The 15049-nt window shown below is 37.2% G+C and overlaps 1 protein-coding gene across 1 annotated transcript in view; it reads right to left on the reverse strand.

Moving 5' to 3' along the window:
- The window catches only part of USH2A (usherin), a 2188359-nt gene that overhangs the window by 2043289 nt on the left and 130021 nt on the right, over positions 1-15049 (reverse strand). The window contains exon 8 of the mRNA XM_053712759.1: positions 5704-5797. Coding sequence (XP_053568734.1) covers positions 5704-5797 — 94 coding nt within the window. The remainder of the gene's footprint in view (positions 1-5703; positions 5798-15049) is intronic.

Raw genomic sequence — 15049 nt, forward strand, 5'->3', positions numbered from 1 at the left:
GATTAAAGCCTCAAGCTTTTTTTCTCCTCAAGAACATGCCCATATAAATGGGCTTAGTATGCAGAAATAGCAGGCCTCCCAATCTTATCTATCTCATTTTACATTAAAGCCTCCTTATCTTAATGCTCAATCTATACACAATGGCCAATACAAGTACAAACCCCTTTTTTCCAAACTGCTTGAGGCCAGAAAAGGTTTGGATTTTTAAAATAGTTTGGATTTCTTATGTTTTTTGGGCAATATTTACATAGCACAATACAGTTTATACATGTAACCTAATGTAGTTTTACTGTATATTATTAGCAATAGAACAGGTGTATGCCCAAAATAAAATTGGAAGTATATAAAAAAAAATTACCTATAAATATAGACATGAACATATCCAAAAAGGCATCGCTATTACAAGTAATGAATCAGATCATACTCTGAGTTGAAGCCAAGAGGAGCTCTAGTCTGGATAATAAAACCCCAAAACATTTCACGTTTTTTTAATAGTTTAATTCTATCTCCTCCTCTTTTTGGACATACCACTCTTTCAATGGCTTGCCATCTCAGAGTATGATCTGATTTTCCATGTGTCTGAGCAAAATGTTGAACAAGTGGAGTCTTAGATTTCCCCACATTTATAAATGACAGGTGTTCACGTCTCCTGGACCTGATGTCTCTCTTAGTGAGTCCTACGTACTGAAGATTACATGAAACACATGTCAAAACATATATGACAAAATTAGAAGTGCAATTATGGCAAGGCTCAATTTAGTACTGTGTACCTGTTACTTCTGACATGAATGTGTCAGAGATTATTACAGACTCACATGTTCTGCATCTATTGCTACCACATCTGAACATTCCCTTATGGGTTAACCATGATCCACTAGGTCTAGTGGTGGTAGTTAATTGGGAGGGGGAAAGAAAATTCCCCAAAGTTTTAGTTCTCCTGTAAGAGCATCTTATGCCCTTACTGACACAATCAACCAAACCATCATCGGCAGCCAACATGTGGAAGTGTTTTTTTAATAATTTGACAGATGTGATGGTACTGTTCACTGTATGTTGTAGAAAAAGTTACTCCCCCATGTGAGTTGCTGTGTTTGTTTTTGTTTTCCTGCAAAAGATTCCTGTCTAGGGCCCTTGTTTATTTCTCAGCCCAATTTATAATATGGGATGGGTAGCCTCTTTGTACTAAACGACTCCTAAAAGATAGAGATTCCCTCTGAAAAATATCCTCATTGGTACAATTACGTTTTAGTCTCACATACTGGCCTTTAGCTACTGCATAAGGTGCATGGCGAGAGTGGTAACTCTTTGCATGTAAAAGGGTGTTTCCCACTATTGGTTTCCTAAAGACCTCAGTGACTATGCTCCCATCCATATTCCCAGTAATGGTCAAATCCAGAAAGTTAATACTTTTTGAAGGTAAAGATTAGACCACGATCATTAGTATTCAAATACTGTATAAACATAAGAAATAAGATCTCAGATGTTAGTGGGGGGGGAAGCATGCAAATGGTTTTAACATAGAGATACATACATACACATGTCTATATATATATATATATATATATATATACATAGACATATATATATATATATGTGTGTGTGTGTGTGTACAAATGTATTTATGTTTTACTGTATATTTCATGAAAACAGTAATCATAAGGTGCATTATTGAAATATTAAATTATAAATTAAATTATAATTAAATAATAGGGCAAACCTCAGTGCTCTGTGCTGCTCCGTATTCTATCTCGCAAGGCTATAGATTAGCCGTTGCCCAAGTGGATGAGCCCAAGACGGAATTCGTGTCTGGGCTATTGAGCCGCTGGAGAAGTTTAAACTCTCCCTCGCCAAAGTCAGTCACATGCAGGTAAAATGTGGAAGTGGATGCCGCTCACTGCGGACAAAGTTCAAAATGGCTCTTTGAATTTTTTAAATCAGCAGCCTTAGAAAATTACCCACCTGGATTGGCAGGGTTGATGGGCTACGGGAACTGGACGTTGACCGCTTTCAGGAACAGTAACAAGCGGCTGTTTCTTTCTTCTTAGAGGAGGTACCTCTGGGCTGGCTGGGAGACGCTGTATGGTCAGGCGCTGAGCTGAAGGGGCTGAACCGCTGTCGGCAGGAGAGGAAGCTGATGGTGTATGATGGGTGCCTAAAGACTGGGTGATATATGTGACTGGGGAAGCAGGTCTATCTCCATAGAGTCTCCCTAAAGGAACCGCAATGGTATATTTGCCAATCAAGCCATGGTGGTGGCGGTATTGTTGAAGAGGAGATCTGCATCTGTTAGGGATGGATGCCCCCATAGATCCAATTAGGATAGCGTGTAGTACCCATAGGGCGATCTGCAAAATCAGCCATCAAAGAGGGAAGGAAAAGAAAGGGGAGCTTCTGAAAGGGAGAAAATCAGCCCCATACACAACCTCAATTGAAGTTCCCCTTTGGATGTCAGCTGATGTGGTACAGTGATAACTCACTGGAGAGCAATACATTGAAACAACGGAATAATACCCATTGGCTGATTCAAGTATATGGAACTGGTTTGAAGGGGTACAATCAAGGTTAAGATTGCCCCCTAGTGAAAGTTGCCCTGCACTGGTATCCCTGGGTAATAATATCAGAGATTTTTTTTTAAAAAAAGGGGAAAAATAGGGAAGGGTTCACTAAAGTCTCATTAGTTAAAGGACTGGGGGCTCAATAAGCAACTGGGTTAAAAAGGGACTAGCAGAAACTAACCCTGGTGTTAAAAACCTGACGCTGAAGTAGTGTCCCCACAACATGAAGCTCTGAGAAGGTTTATACCCAATTGTAAGGTTGCTGGACTATCATTGTATAACAATTGGACAGTTTGGGCGATTTGATGGTATCAAGGGTAGTGGTAATTAAACTTGGTAAAGTTCGTATCACATTTACACATTAAAAGGGAAAAAGAAAGAAAAAAAAGGGAATTTTTTTTCCCTCTCACTATATTTTTTAAATGAAAACATATTTGTTAATTTGTACAATTTTGATTTTCACATCTTTTTTTTTTTTTTTTAAAGAAAGAGAAGACATTTACAGTATACAGGGAGTGCAGAATTATTAGGCAAGTTGTATTTTTGAGGATTAATTTTATTATTGAACAACAACCATGTTCTCAATGAACCCATAAAACTCATTAATATCAAAGCTGAATAGTTTTGGAAGTAGTTTTTAGTTTGTTTTTAGTTATAGCTATTTTAGGGGGATATCTGTGTGTGCAGGTGACTATTACTGTGCATAATTATTAGGCAACTTAGCAAAAAACAAATATATACCCATTTCAATTATTTATTTTTACCAGTGAAACCAATATAACATCTCAACATTCACAAATATACATTTCTGACATTCAAAAACAAAACAAAAACAAATCAGTGACCAATATAGCCACCTTTCTTTGCAAGGACACTCAAAAGCCTGCCATCCATTGATTCTGTCAGTGTTTTGATCTGTTCACCATCAACATTGCGTGCAGCAGCAACCACAGCCTCCCAGACACTGTTCAGAGAGGTGTACTGTTTTCCCTCCTTGTAAATCTCACATTTATTTTTGTAATCTTAGTGTTTTTTATTTTTCGTGATTAGTGTTAATTATTTTTGGTAAACTTAGATTTTTTAAATTTTTTGTAGGATTTGTTTTTTAGTTAGTTTTTAGTAATTAAGATTTGTTATTTTTTTTATAGTGTTAGGTTTTTTAAATTTATAATTTAGATATTTTAATTGGTAGTATTTTTTATTTTATTAGATTAGTTATGTTAGGTTCATTTATAGTTTAATGTTAGTTTTATATTTATTTCACAGGTAAGTTTTTATTTATTTAAATAGAGTTATATTGTATTTTTAATTTAAAGTTAGGGGGTGTTAGGTTTAGGGGTTAATAGTTTAATTTAGTGTTTTGCGATGTGGGCGGCCGGCAGTTTAGGGGTTAATAGGTTTATTTAGTGGCAGAGATGTGAGAGGCCGGAGGTTTAGGGGGTAAAAAAAACTTTTTTTAGTGGCGGCGATGACGGGGAAAGGCGTAATAGGGGTTAATAACTTTATTATAGTGGCAGCGATGTTGGGGTGTGGGGGAATAGGGGTTAATATATTTAAATAGTGTTGGCGATGTGGGTAGGCGGCAGATTAGGAGTTAATAACTTTATTGAATAGTCGCAAAGTGGGTGGGCAGCAGATTAGGGGTTAATAGGTTTAATATAGTGTTTGAGATGCGGGAGAGTGGCGGTTTAGGAGTTAAAAGGTAGTTTTTGGGTGTTAGTGTACTTTGTAACACTTTAGTTATGAGTTTTGTGAAACATTTTTGTTACACAAAACTCATAGCTACTGCTCTCAGATGGAGGTATGGATTGTGTCGGTATAGCCTGTAACAAAAGCATTTTAGCCTCACCGCACAACCTGTAATACCGGCGCTATGGAAATCCCAGGCAAAAACATCATTTTTTTAGTGCAGGATTGACGTTGCGTTACAGGCTAAAATGCTTGCGGTATAGCTATACCGACAAGACTCCCAATAGCGGCGTTACTGATTTTAAGGTGAAATTGCCATTTTTTCAGCATTATAAACCACAACCCAAAACTCGTAATCTAGGTGATAGAAAATAATGTACTTTTTATTATTAAATATATATTTCTATATATACCTGATGTTTATGTAAAATACTTATCTACATCTATATAGTTATAGGAATATATATATAGGTGTATTTATTAAGAATAAATATAACATATTCTGCTATGTGAAGAACATTGGAATGTGAAATTATAATTTTTAATGTCAGGTTTAGAGCTTTTGAATATTTGCGGTCGGGTAAGCGCACGAGTATGGGTGTTAGTTGTTTTTTTTTTATTTCCGTTCTCCATTGAAGTCTATGGGAGAAGCTAATGCTATTGCTGTATTTTTTTTTAGCGCATGGGGTTTATGCTCAAGCACAAACTTTTTACATTAAACTTGCGATACGGGATATTTTTGTATATACAGAGCTTTATAAGGCTCACTTATAATGAAACATAATGTGATTTGTAGATTTCTTACTGAAAATATATAATTAAAGGGATATTCCAGTCAAAATGTAAATGCACATAGATGAATGACATCTTTGAATAGAAACATATTTGCAATATATATGTATTGGCAAAAATGCTTCTAGTAAAAGTTATCACTGTTTTTGTGTTAACATTTTTCTCTGCACGTGCATGTGAAGCATTGTTAGATAATTATTAGTGCTCCAGCATTTTAAATACTGTAGTTGCTCAGAGTGCCAGTGGGCCTTTTATAATGTGAGCAATTTACAAATTCAGTCATTACCAGATGGTGCAAGCACCTTAGGCTCTCTCAGCAAGTGTTGTGTTTAAAATGCTGGTGCACGGTGCTTACGCTTTTGAAACAGCTATAGCATTTATTGGAAGCATTTTTGCTAATAAATGTATGTAACAAAAATGCTTACATTGAAAACTGAAATGCATCTATGTGGAATGCTATTTTGACTGTATTGTCCCTTTAACCTAACTAAATACAATTCTAGAAAACAAATGATATAATTTGGAAATCACAGGCAAATACATCATATTGGTGAATGTGTAATTCTTAGGCTGGAAACAAATAACTGTATTTATTAAGTAGGAAAACACTATTAATATCTCATGTTATATAACAGTAAAAATGTCAATTGATTGAACAACAACTTACGTTTTCTCCATCAGTATGAGTTGATATTTCACAGTGGCATTGATAAGGGGTGCGGCTTATGTCACATGATTTAGCATGTCCATAGCAATTACACCTAATGTACAACAACATAAATAGTATCAGCAAACAGTTAAACAATTATTGTAGGAAGCTATAATTAATCTAATATGTATTTTACACATTTAGTACTGAGGGTAAAAAAAAAATATATAACGCAATAAGATTATTTGTAAGGACATTCAGCTCTTTTACAGCGCTCAAATCCCTAATCTTAAAAAAATAAATAATTAGATTAGAGGGGTGTTTTTATTTTGGGGGGCTTTTTTATTTTCATAGGGATTAGGTTTAATTTTTTTTATTTTTGATAATTTTGTTTATTATTTTATGTAATGTTATACTTTTTTTATTTTCTGTAATTTTAGCTTAATTTAAACTTAGGACCCGATCCGATATGCAGCGTCGCCCGCAAAAGCCGGCGACGACGAAATTTGCGCTGGTTTGGTATCACATATACGGCGTAACCTAGAAGTTACGCTCGTATATTTCTGCCTTCGCCCGTAGTTTTTTGGGCCATAGGCAGGTATACTAAACTAGCGCAGTTTGGTATCCAATATACAGCGTAAGGACTTACCTGGCAAAAATGGAGAAATCTTACTCCATTTTCACCTCGCCACAAAATGCAGCCGTAGTAAGCATTACGCTGTCTATTGGAGCCCCGTAACTCCCTAAACTACCTGCCAAATAAAACCTAACACCTAACGCATGCGCAATGTCTATCTACCTGTCAACCGCGATCTCCCGCCGCAATCCCTAATAAAGTATTTAACCCCTAAACCGCCGCTCCCGGACCCCGCCGCCACCTACAATAAAAGTATAACCCCCTAATGTGATCCCCCTACACCGTCGCCAGCTACCTTACCTACCCCCTAAAGTGAGCCCCTACCGAGCCACCATCTACCTTACCTACCCCCTAAAGTGAGCCCCTACCCCGCCGCCATCTACCTTACCTACCCCCTAAAGTGAGCTCCTACCCCGCCGCCATCTACCTTACCGACTCCCTAAAGTGAGCCCCTACCCCGCCGCCATCTACCTTACCTACCCCCTAAAGTGAGCCCCTACCCCGCCGCCATCTACCTTACCTACCCCCTAAAGTGAGCTCCTACCCCGCCGCCATCTACCTTACCTACCCCCTAAAGTGAGCCCCTTACACCGCCGCCATCTATTTTATAAATATTAACCCCTAATTTAATCCCCCTACACCGCCGCCCGCTATATTAACTATATTAACCCTAATTATATTATGGTTAATATAGTTAATATAGTTATTATATTATATATATTAACTATATTAACCCTAATTATATTAGGGTTAATATAGTTAATATCGTTATTATATTATATATATATATATTAAGTATAATAACCCTATCTAATTCTAACATTCCTAACTAAATTCTTATTAAAATAGATCTAATTAATATTAATATTATTAATTAAAATATTCCTATTTAAATCTAAATACTTACCTATAAAATAAACCCTAAGATAGCTATAATGTAATTAATAATTACATTGTAGCTATTTTAGGGTTTATATTTATTTTACAGGTAACTTAGTATTTATTTTAACTAGGTACAATAGCTATTAAATAGTTAATAACTATTTAATAGCTACCTAGTTAAACTAATTACCAATTGACCTGTAAAATAAATCCTAACCTAAGTTACAAATACACCTACACTATCAATAAATTAAATAAACTACAAATATCTAAACTAAAATACAATAAAATAATCTAAATTAAATTACAAAAACAAACACTAAATTACAAAAAATAAAAAAAAGATTACAAGATTTTTAAGCTAATTACACCTATTCTAAGCCCCCTAATAAAATAATAAAGCCCCCCAAAATAAAAAAAATTCCCTACCCTATTCTAAATTAAAAAAGTTCACAGCTCTTTTACCTTACCAGCCCTTAAAAGGGCCTTTTGCGGGGCATGCCCCAAAAGAAAACAGCTCTTTTGCCTGTAAAAAAACCCCACAATACCACCCCCCAACATTACAAACCACCACCCATATACCCCTATTCTAAACCCACCCAAACCCCCCTTAAAAAACCTAACACTACCCCCCTGAAGATCTCCCTACCTTGTCTTCACCCAGCCGGGCAGAACTCTTCATCCGATCCGGGCGATGTCCAATCAAGCGGCAGAGAAGTCTTCTTCCATCCGGGTGATGTCTTCAATCAAGCAACAGTGAAGTCTTCTTGGTTCAGCCAATCGGATTGAACTTGAATCTCATTGGCTGATTCAATCAGCCAATCAGATTTTTCTACCTTAATTCCGATTGGCTGATAGAATCCTATCAGCCAATCGGAATTCGACGGACACCATCTTGGATGACGTCATTTAAAGGTACCTCATTCCTCGTTCAGTCTTCGTGCAGGATGGATGCTCCGCAGCGGAGGAGCGAAGAAAGAAGATTGAAGATGCCGCTTTGCTTGAAGACATCACCGGGTGGAAGAAGACTTCACTGCTGCTTGATTGAAGACATCACCCGGATGGAAGAAGACTTCACTGCCGCTTGATTGAAGACATCGCCGGATGGAAGAAGACTTCACTGCCGCTTGATTGGACATCGCCCGGATCGGATGAAGAAATCTGCCCGGCTGGGTGAAGACAAGGTAGGGAGATCTTCAGGGGGGTAGTGTTAGGTTTTTTAAGGGGGGTTTGGCTGGGTTTAGAATAGGGGTATGTGGGTGGTGGGTTGTAATGTTGGGGGGGTGGTATTATGGGGTTTTTTTACAGGCAAAAGATGTGTTTTCTTTGGGCATGCCCCGCAAAAGGCCCTTTTAAGGGATGGTAAGGAAAAAGAGCTGTGAACTTTTTAAATTTAGAATAGGGTAGGGAAATTTTTTTATTTTTGGGGGCTTTATTATTTTATTAGGGGGCTTAGAATAGGTGTAATTAGCTTAACCCCTTAACGACCGAGGACGTGCAGGGTACGTCCTCAAAAAAAAAGGCAGTTAACGCCTGAGGACGTACCCTGCACGTCCTCGGTGTGGAAAGCAGCTGGAAGCGATCCTGCTTGCTTCCAGCTGCTTTCCGGTTATTGCAGTGATGCCTCGATATGGAGGCATCCTGCAATAGCCTTAAATGGCCATCCGATGCAGAGAGAGCCACTCTGTGGCCCTCTCTGCACCGGACATCGATGCGACGTGTAATGTGCAGGGGGGGGCGGGATTGGGGGCGGGAGCGATGGGGGCGCGCATGTGAGCGCGCGCGTGCACGGGGGGCGGCGGGCGCGTGCACGGGGCGGGAGCGGGAGGGAACCGCTGCACTGCAGAAAAAAAATCTGAAAATAGCTATAATAAATAAGAAAAGAAAAATGTTTCTAAGTGATCTGCAACTGGTGGGAGGTTGGGGGGGGGGACAGCTACACTACAGAAAAGGGGATTTTTAAAAAAAAAGATTCCTTTTTTTACTAAACTGGGTACTGGCAGACAGCTGCCAGTACCCAAGATGGCGCCCGCTAAGGCAGAGGGGGAGGGTTAGAGAGCTGTTTGGTGTGGGATCAGTGAGGTTGGGGGCTAAGGGGGATACTACAAAGCAGCATATGTAAATATGCTAAAAAACAACTAAAAACCCCCACAAATATACCTTTTATTTTAGTACTGGCAGAGTTTCTGCCAGTACTTAAGATGGCGGGGACAATTGTGAGGTGGGGGAGGGAAGAGAGCTGTTTGGGAGGGATCAGGGGGTCTGATGTTTCAGGTGGGAGGCTGAGCTCTACACTAAAGCTAAAATTAACCCTGCAAGCTCCCTACAAGCTACATAATTAACCCCTTCACTGCTAGCCATAATACACGTGTGATGTGCATCGGCATTTAGTGGCCTTCTAATTAACAAAAAGCAACGCCAAAGCCATATATGTCTGCTATTTCTGAACAAAGGGGATCCCAGAGAAGCATTTACAACCATTTGTGCCATAATTGCACAAGCTGTTTGTAAATGATTTCAGTGAGAAACCTAAAATTGTGAAAAATTTAACGTTTTTTTTAATTTGATCGCATCTGGCGGTGAAATGGTGGCATGAAATATACCAAAATGGGCCTAGATCAATACTTTGGGTTGTCTACTACACTACACTAAAGCTAAAATTAACCCTAGAAGCTCCCTACATGCTCCCTAATTAACCCTTTCACTGCGGGGCATAATACACGTGTGGTGCACAGTGGCATTTAGCGCCCTTCTAATTACCAAAAAGCAACAACAAAAGCCATACATGTCTGCTATTTCTGAACAAAGGGGATCCCAGAGAAGAATTTACAACCATTTATGCCATAATTGCACAAGTTGTTTGTAAATAATTTCAGTGAGAAACCTAAAGTTTGTGAACAAAATTGTGAAAAAGTGAACAATTATTTTTATTTGATTGCATTTGGCAGTGAAATGGTGGCATGAAATATACCAAAATGGGCCTAGATCAATACTTTGGGGTGTCTTCTAAAAAAAAATATATACATGTCAAGGGATATTCAGGGATTCCTGAAAGATATTAGTGTTCCAATGTAACTAGCGCTAATTTTGAAAAAAAGGGGTTTGGAAATAGCAAAGTGCTACTTGTACTTATGGCCCTATAACTTGCAAAAAAAGCAAAGAACATGTAAACATTGGGTATTTCTTAACTCAGGACAAAATTTAGAAACTATTTAGCATTGGTGTTTTTTGGTGGTTGTAGATGTGTAACAGATTTTGGGGGTCAAAGTTAGAAAAAGTGTGTTTTTTTCCATTTTTTCCTCATATTATATAATTTTTTTTATAGTTAATTATAAGATATGATGAAAATAATGGTATCTTTAGAAAGTCCACTTAATGGCGAGAAAAACGGTATATAATATGTGTGGGTACAGTAAATGAGTAAGAGGAGAATTACAGCTAAACACAAACACTGCAGAAATGTAAAAATAGCCTTGGTCCCAAACGGACAGAAAATGGAAAAGTGCTGCGGTCATTAAGGGGTTAAAAATCTTGTAATATTTTTTTTTTTTTTGTAATTTAGTTTAGTTTATTTTATTGAATTTTAGTTTAGATATTTGTAGTTTATTTAATTTATTGATATTGTAGGTGTATTTGTAACTTAGGTTAGGATTTATTTTACAGGTAAATTGGTTATTATTTTAACTAGGTAGCTATTAAATAGTTATTAACTATTTAATAGCTATTGTACCTAGTTAAAATAAATGCCAAGTTACCTGTAAAATAAATATAAACCCTAAAATAGCTACAATGTAATTATTAATTACATTGTAGCTATCTTAGGGTTTATTTTAAAGGTAAGTATTTAGATTTAAATAGGAATATTTTAATTAATAATATTAATATTAATTAGATCTATTTTAATAAGAATTTAGTTAGGGATGTTAGAGTTAGATAGGGTTATTATACTTAATATATATATATAATATAATAACGATATTAACTATATTAACCCTAATATAATTAGGGTTAATATAGTTAATATATATAATAAAATAACTATATTAACTATATTAACCCTAATATAATTAGGGTTAATATAGTTAATATAGCTGGCAGCGGTGTAGGGGGAATTAAATTAGGGGTTAATATTTTTAAAATAGATGGCGGCGGTGTAAGGGGCTCACTTTAGGGGGTAGGTAAGGTAGATGGCGGCGGGGTAGGGGCTCACTTTAGGGGGTAGGTAAGGTAGATGGCGGCAGGGTAGGGGCTCACTTTAGGGGGTAGGTAAGGTAGATGGCGGCGAGGTAGGGGCTCACTTTAGGGGGTAGGTAAGGTAGATGGCAGCGGGGTAGGGGCTCACTTTAGGGGGTAGGTAAGGTAGATGGTGGTGGGGTAGGGGCTCACTTTAGGGGTAGGTAAGGTAGATGGCGGCTGGGTAGGGGCTCACTTTAGGGGGTAGGTAAGGTAGATGGCGGCGGGGTAGGGGCTCACTTTAGGGGGTAGGTAAGATAGATGTCGGCGGGGTAGGGGCTCACTTTAGGGGGTAGGTAAGGTAGATGGCGGCGGGGTAGGGGCTCACATTAGGGGGTTATAGATTTAATATAGCTGGCGGCGGGGTCCTGGAGCGGCGGTTTAGGGGTTAATAAAAATTTTATTGTTAGGATAGTGAGGGGGGATAGCGGATAGAGGGTTAGATTTGTCGGGCTATGTTTGAGAGGTGTGTTAGACAGTATGGGTGATTTTATAACTTAGTCAGGTTTTGTAGGCGCTGGCAGTTTCTAAAGTGCCGTAAGTCACTGGCGACTCCAGAAATTTGTACTTACGCAGATTTCTGGACATCGCTGGTTTGTCGGACTTACGGCACTTTAGCCTCTGACGACACCGTATATAGGATAGCTCGAGTTGAGAGCTGAAACTGCGGGCGGCGAGGGTTCCCTCGCTTGCGCCGCAAACTACGAACTTTATCGGATCGCACCCCTAGTTTTTTTATGTTTAAAGTAATTTTAGGTTTTTTATTTTAATTGTAATTCAGGATTATTTTAATTTACGTTATGGGGTTAATTTAGGGAGTGTTAGGTTAGGGGGCTTAGTGATTAGTTATTTGCGTTGTGGGGTTAGGCGGTTTAGGGGTTAATAGATTTCTTAGGTTAATTGTGATGTGGGTTGATGGCGGATTAGGGGTTAATATTTTAAATAGATAGTTTGCATTGTGGGGACATTGTGGATTAGGGGTCTATAATTTAAAAAAATAGTTTGCGTTGTGTGGCATTGCGGATTAGGGGTTAATAGTTTAAATAGATAGTTTGCATTGTGGGGGGATGACGGTTTAGGGGTTAATAACTTTGATAGATACTTTGCGGTATGGGGGTTGGCGGATTAGGGGTTAATACATTAGTTTTATGTGGTGGGGATTGCTGTTGAGAGGTAGATATTGCGCTTGTGTTAGGTGTTTGATTTTAATCTAAGAGCACTCGACAGGTAAAATATATGGTGCTGCACTTGCATGCGGCGCAGTATTTGCGATCGAGTGTAGTGTAAAGTCGGCATTCAATTTTTAGAAATCCGTCATCGGGTGGAAACGTTGACACAACACTAACTTACTTAAAATAAATTAGAAAGTGATAATTTGTAAGATCAAATAATGTGAATAAACGTTATAATATAAAAAGGTGTTTTGTGGAAATAATTTTACCAAACAAAAGTATTGGAAGAGTGAATAAATAAAATATTTTATTGAAAAATAGATATCAATCTAAATGTATTACAACACAATAATGATAGTATATAATGTGTTCAATATAATAAAAATTATTGGATACGTAACTTGGTGGCTGGATTCTATAGTATGGATATATATTTACTAGATGCTGGTTAGATATCCAGTGAACGAAATATACTCCAAAAAAAATAATAATATCAATAGACACTTAAAAAGGCTCAAAAAAAGAAAAAAATCAAAATGGTTCAAAAAGAATGAAAACAATAAGAAAATTTTGAAAAAATAAGAAGAAATAAGAAAAAATGTTTGAAAAATGTAAAAAATATATAAAAAATATATGAAAAAATAAAGAATATATGCAAAAAACAATGTTTCTGTTTAAAATTCACGTTTTAAAATTGCTGCAGCAAAAAAAAGGGGTAATAAAAACTGGCACTTGAAGCTTTGTGTGCAATCAACTTCTTTGGGTATGATTGTGTTACTGGATATATATGTAAAGTCTCTAGGTTCCCACGTGGATCTTTTAATCTTCACAACAATCCTAGGAGTTATGTATCATTTCCTGGAAAAGTTTATAATGTTGCTAGTCTTGCACTAAAGCCATAAAAACTTGTAATCCGAAAATTTTGATAATATGTGTCAATTTCAATATTAGTATTGAAAGTAAGGTATATATGAGTCTTCTTCTGTAACAATGTTGTAAATTCTTATTAAGGTGCAATTCCTTTTGAAGCGGAGCAACCAATGTTGTTTCAAAGGGGCTCACTTGCAGTTTTAAGGTAAATCTCTTTACATATATTTATATGTGTTGCGTGAAATCTTTTCAACAGGGGCAAGAATTCTTTCTGCAATCTTGTGTATGTTATATTATCTTCATAGACATACAAATGAAAAGAATTTCTTACCCGATCCTATAGTAGTTCTGTTTACAGTGATGCCGATAATAGTATGTAGCGGCGTTTTTCTCCGGACCGGAAGTAGCTGTGTAACGAAGGGTCCGATCCTCACATACCTTCCTTAATATCGGTAAAAAAGTGAAGGGAATCTTTTCCCGCGATCTGCCAAGAAGCTCCTATCGTCCAGTGAGTTGAAGAGTTTCCACTTTCAGATGGACGGTTTTGGGAGCAGAAGAAAACTATAACTGGCCAGTTATTTGAAGAGTAAATGCTGGAGCTGGTTATCTTCTACGCATTTCGGCTTTTTGGACACAAGCCTTTACTTGATAAAGGCTTGTGTCCAAAAAGCCGAAACGCGTAGAAGATAACCAGCTCCAGCATTTACTCTTCAAATAACTGGCCAGTTATAGTTTTCTTCTGCTCCCAAAACCGTCCATCTGAAAGTGGAAACTCTTCAACTCACTGGACGATAGGAGCTTCTTGGCAGATCGCGGGAAAAGATTCCCTTCACTTTTTTACCGATATTAAGGAAGGTATGTGAGGATCGGACCCTTCGTTACACAGCTACTTCCGGTCCGGAGAAAAACGCCGCTACATACTATTATCGGCATCACTGTAAACAGAACTACTATAGGATCGGGTAAGAAATTCTTTTCATTTGTATGTCTATGAAGATAATATAACATACACAAGATTGCAGAAAGAATTCTTGCCCCTGTTGAAAAGATTTCACGCAACACATATAAATATATGTAAAGAGATTTACCTTAAAACTGCAAGTGAGCCCCTTTGAAACAACATTGGTTGCTCCGCTTCAAAAGGAATTGCACCTTAATAAGAATTTACAACATTGTTACAGAAGAAGACTCATATATACCTTACTTTCAATACTAATATTGAAATTGACACATATTATCAAAATTTTCGGATTACAAGTTTTTATGGCTTTAGTGCAAGACTAGCAACATTATAAACTTTTCCAGGAAATGATACATAACTCCTAGGATTGTTGTGAAGATTAAAAGATCCACGTGGGAACCTAGAGACTTTACATATATATCCAGTAACACAATCATACCCAAAGAAGTTGATTGCACACAAAGCTTCAAGTGCCAGTTTTTATTACCCCTTTTTTTTGCTGCAGCAATTTTAAAACGTGAATTTTAAACAGAAACATTGTTTTTTGCATATATTCTTTATTTTTTCATATATTTTTTATATATTTTTTACATTTTTCAAACATTTTTT

The sequence above is a fragment of the Bombina bombina genome, chromosome 4 (assembly GCF_027579735.1).
Source record: "Bombina bombina isolate aBomBom1 chromosome 4, aBomBom1.pri, whole genome shotgun sequence".
Taxonomy (NCBI): domain Eukaryota; kingdom Metazoa; phylum Chordata; class Amphibia; order Anura; family Bombinatoridae; genus Bombina; species Bombina bombina.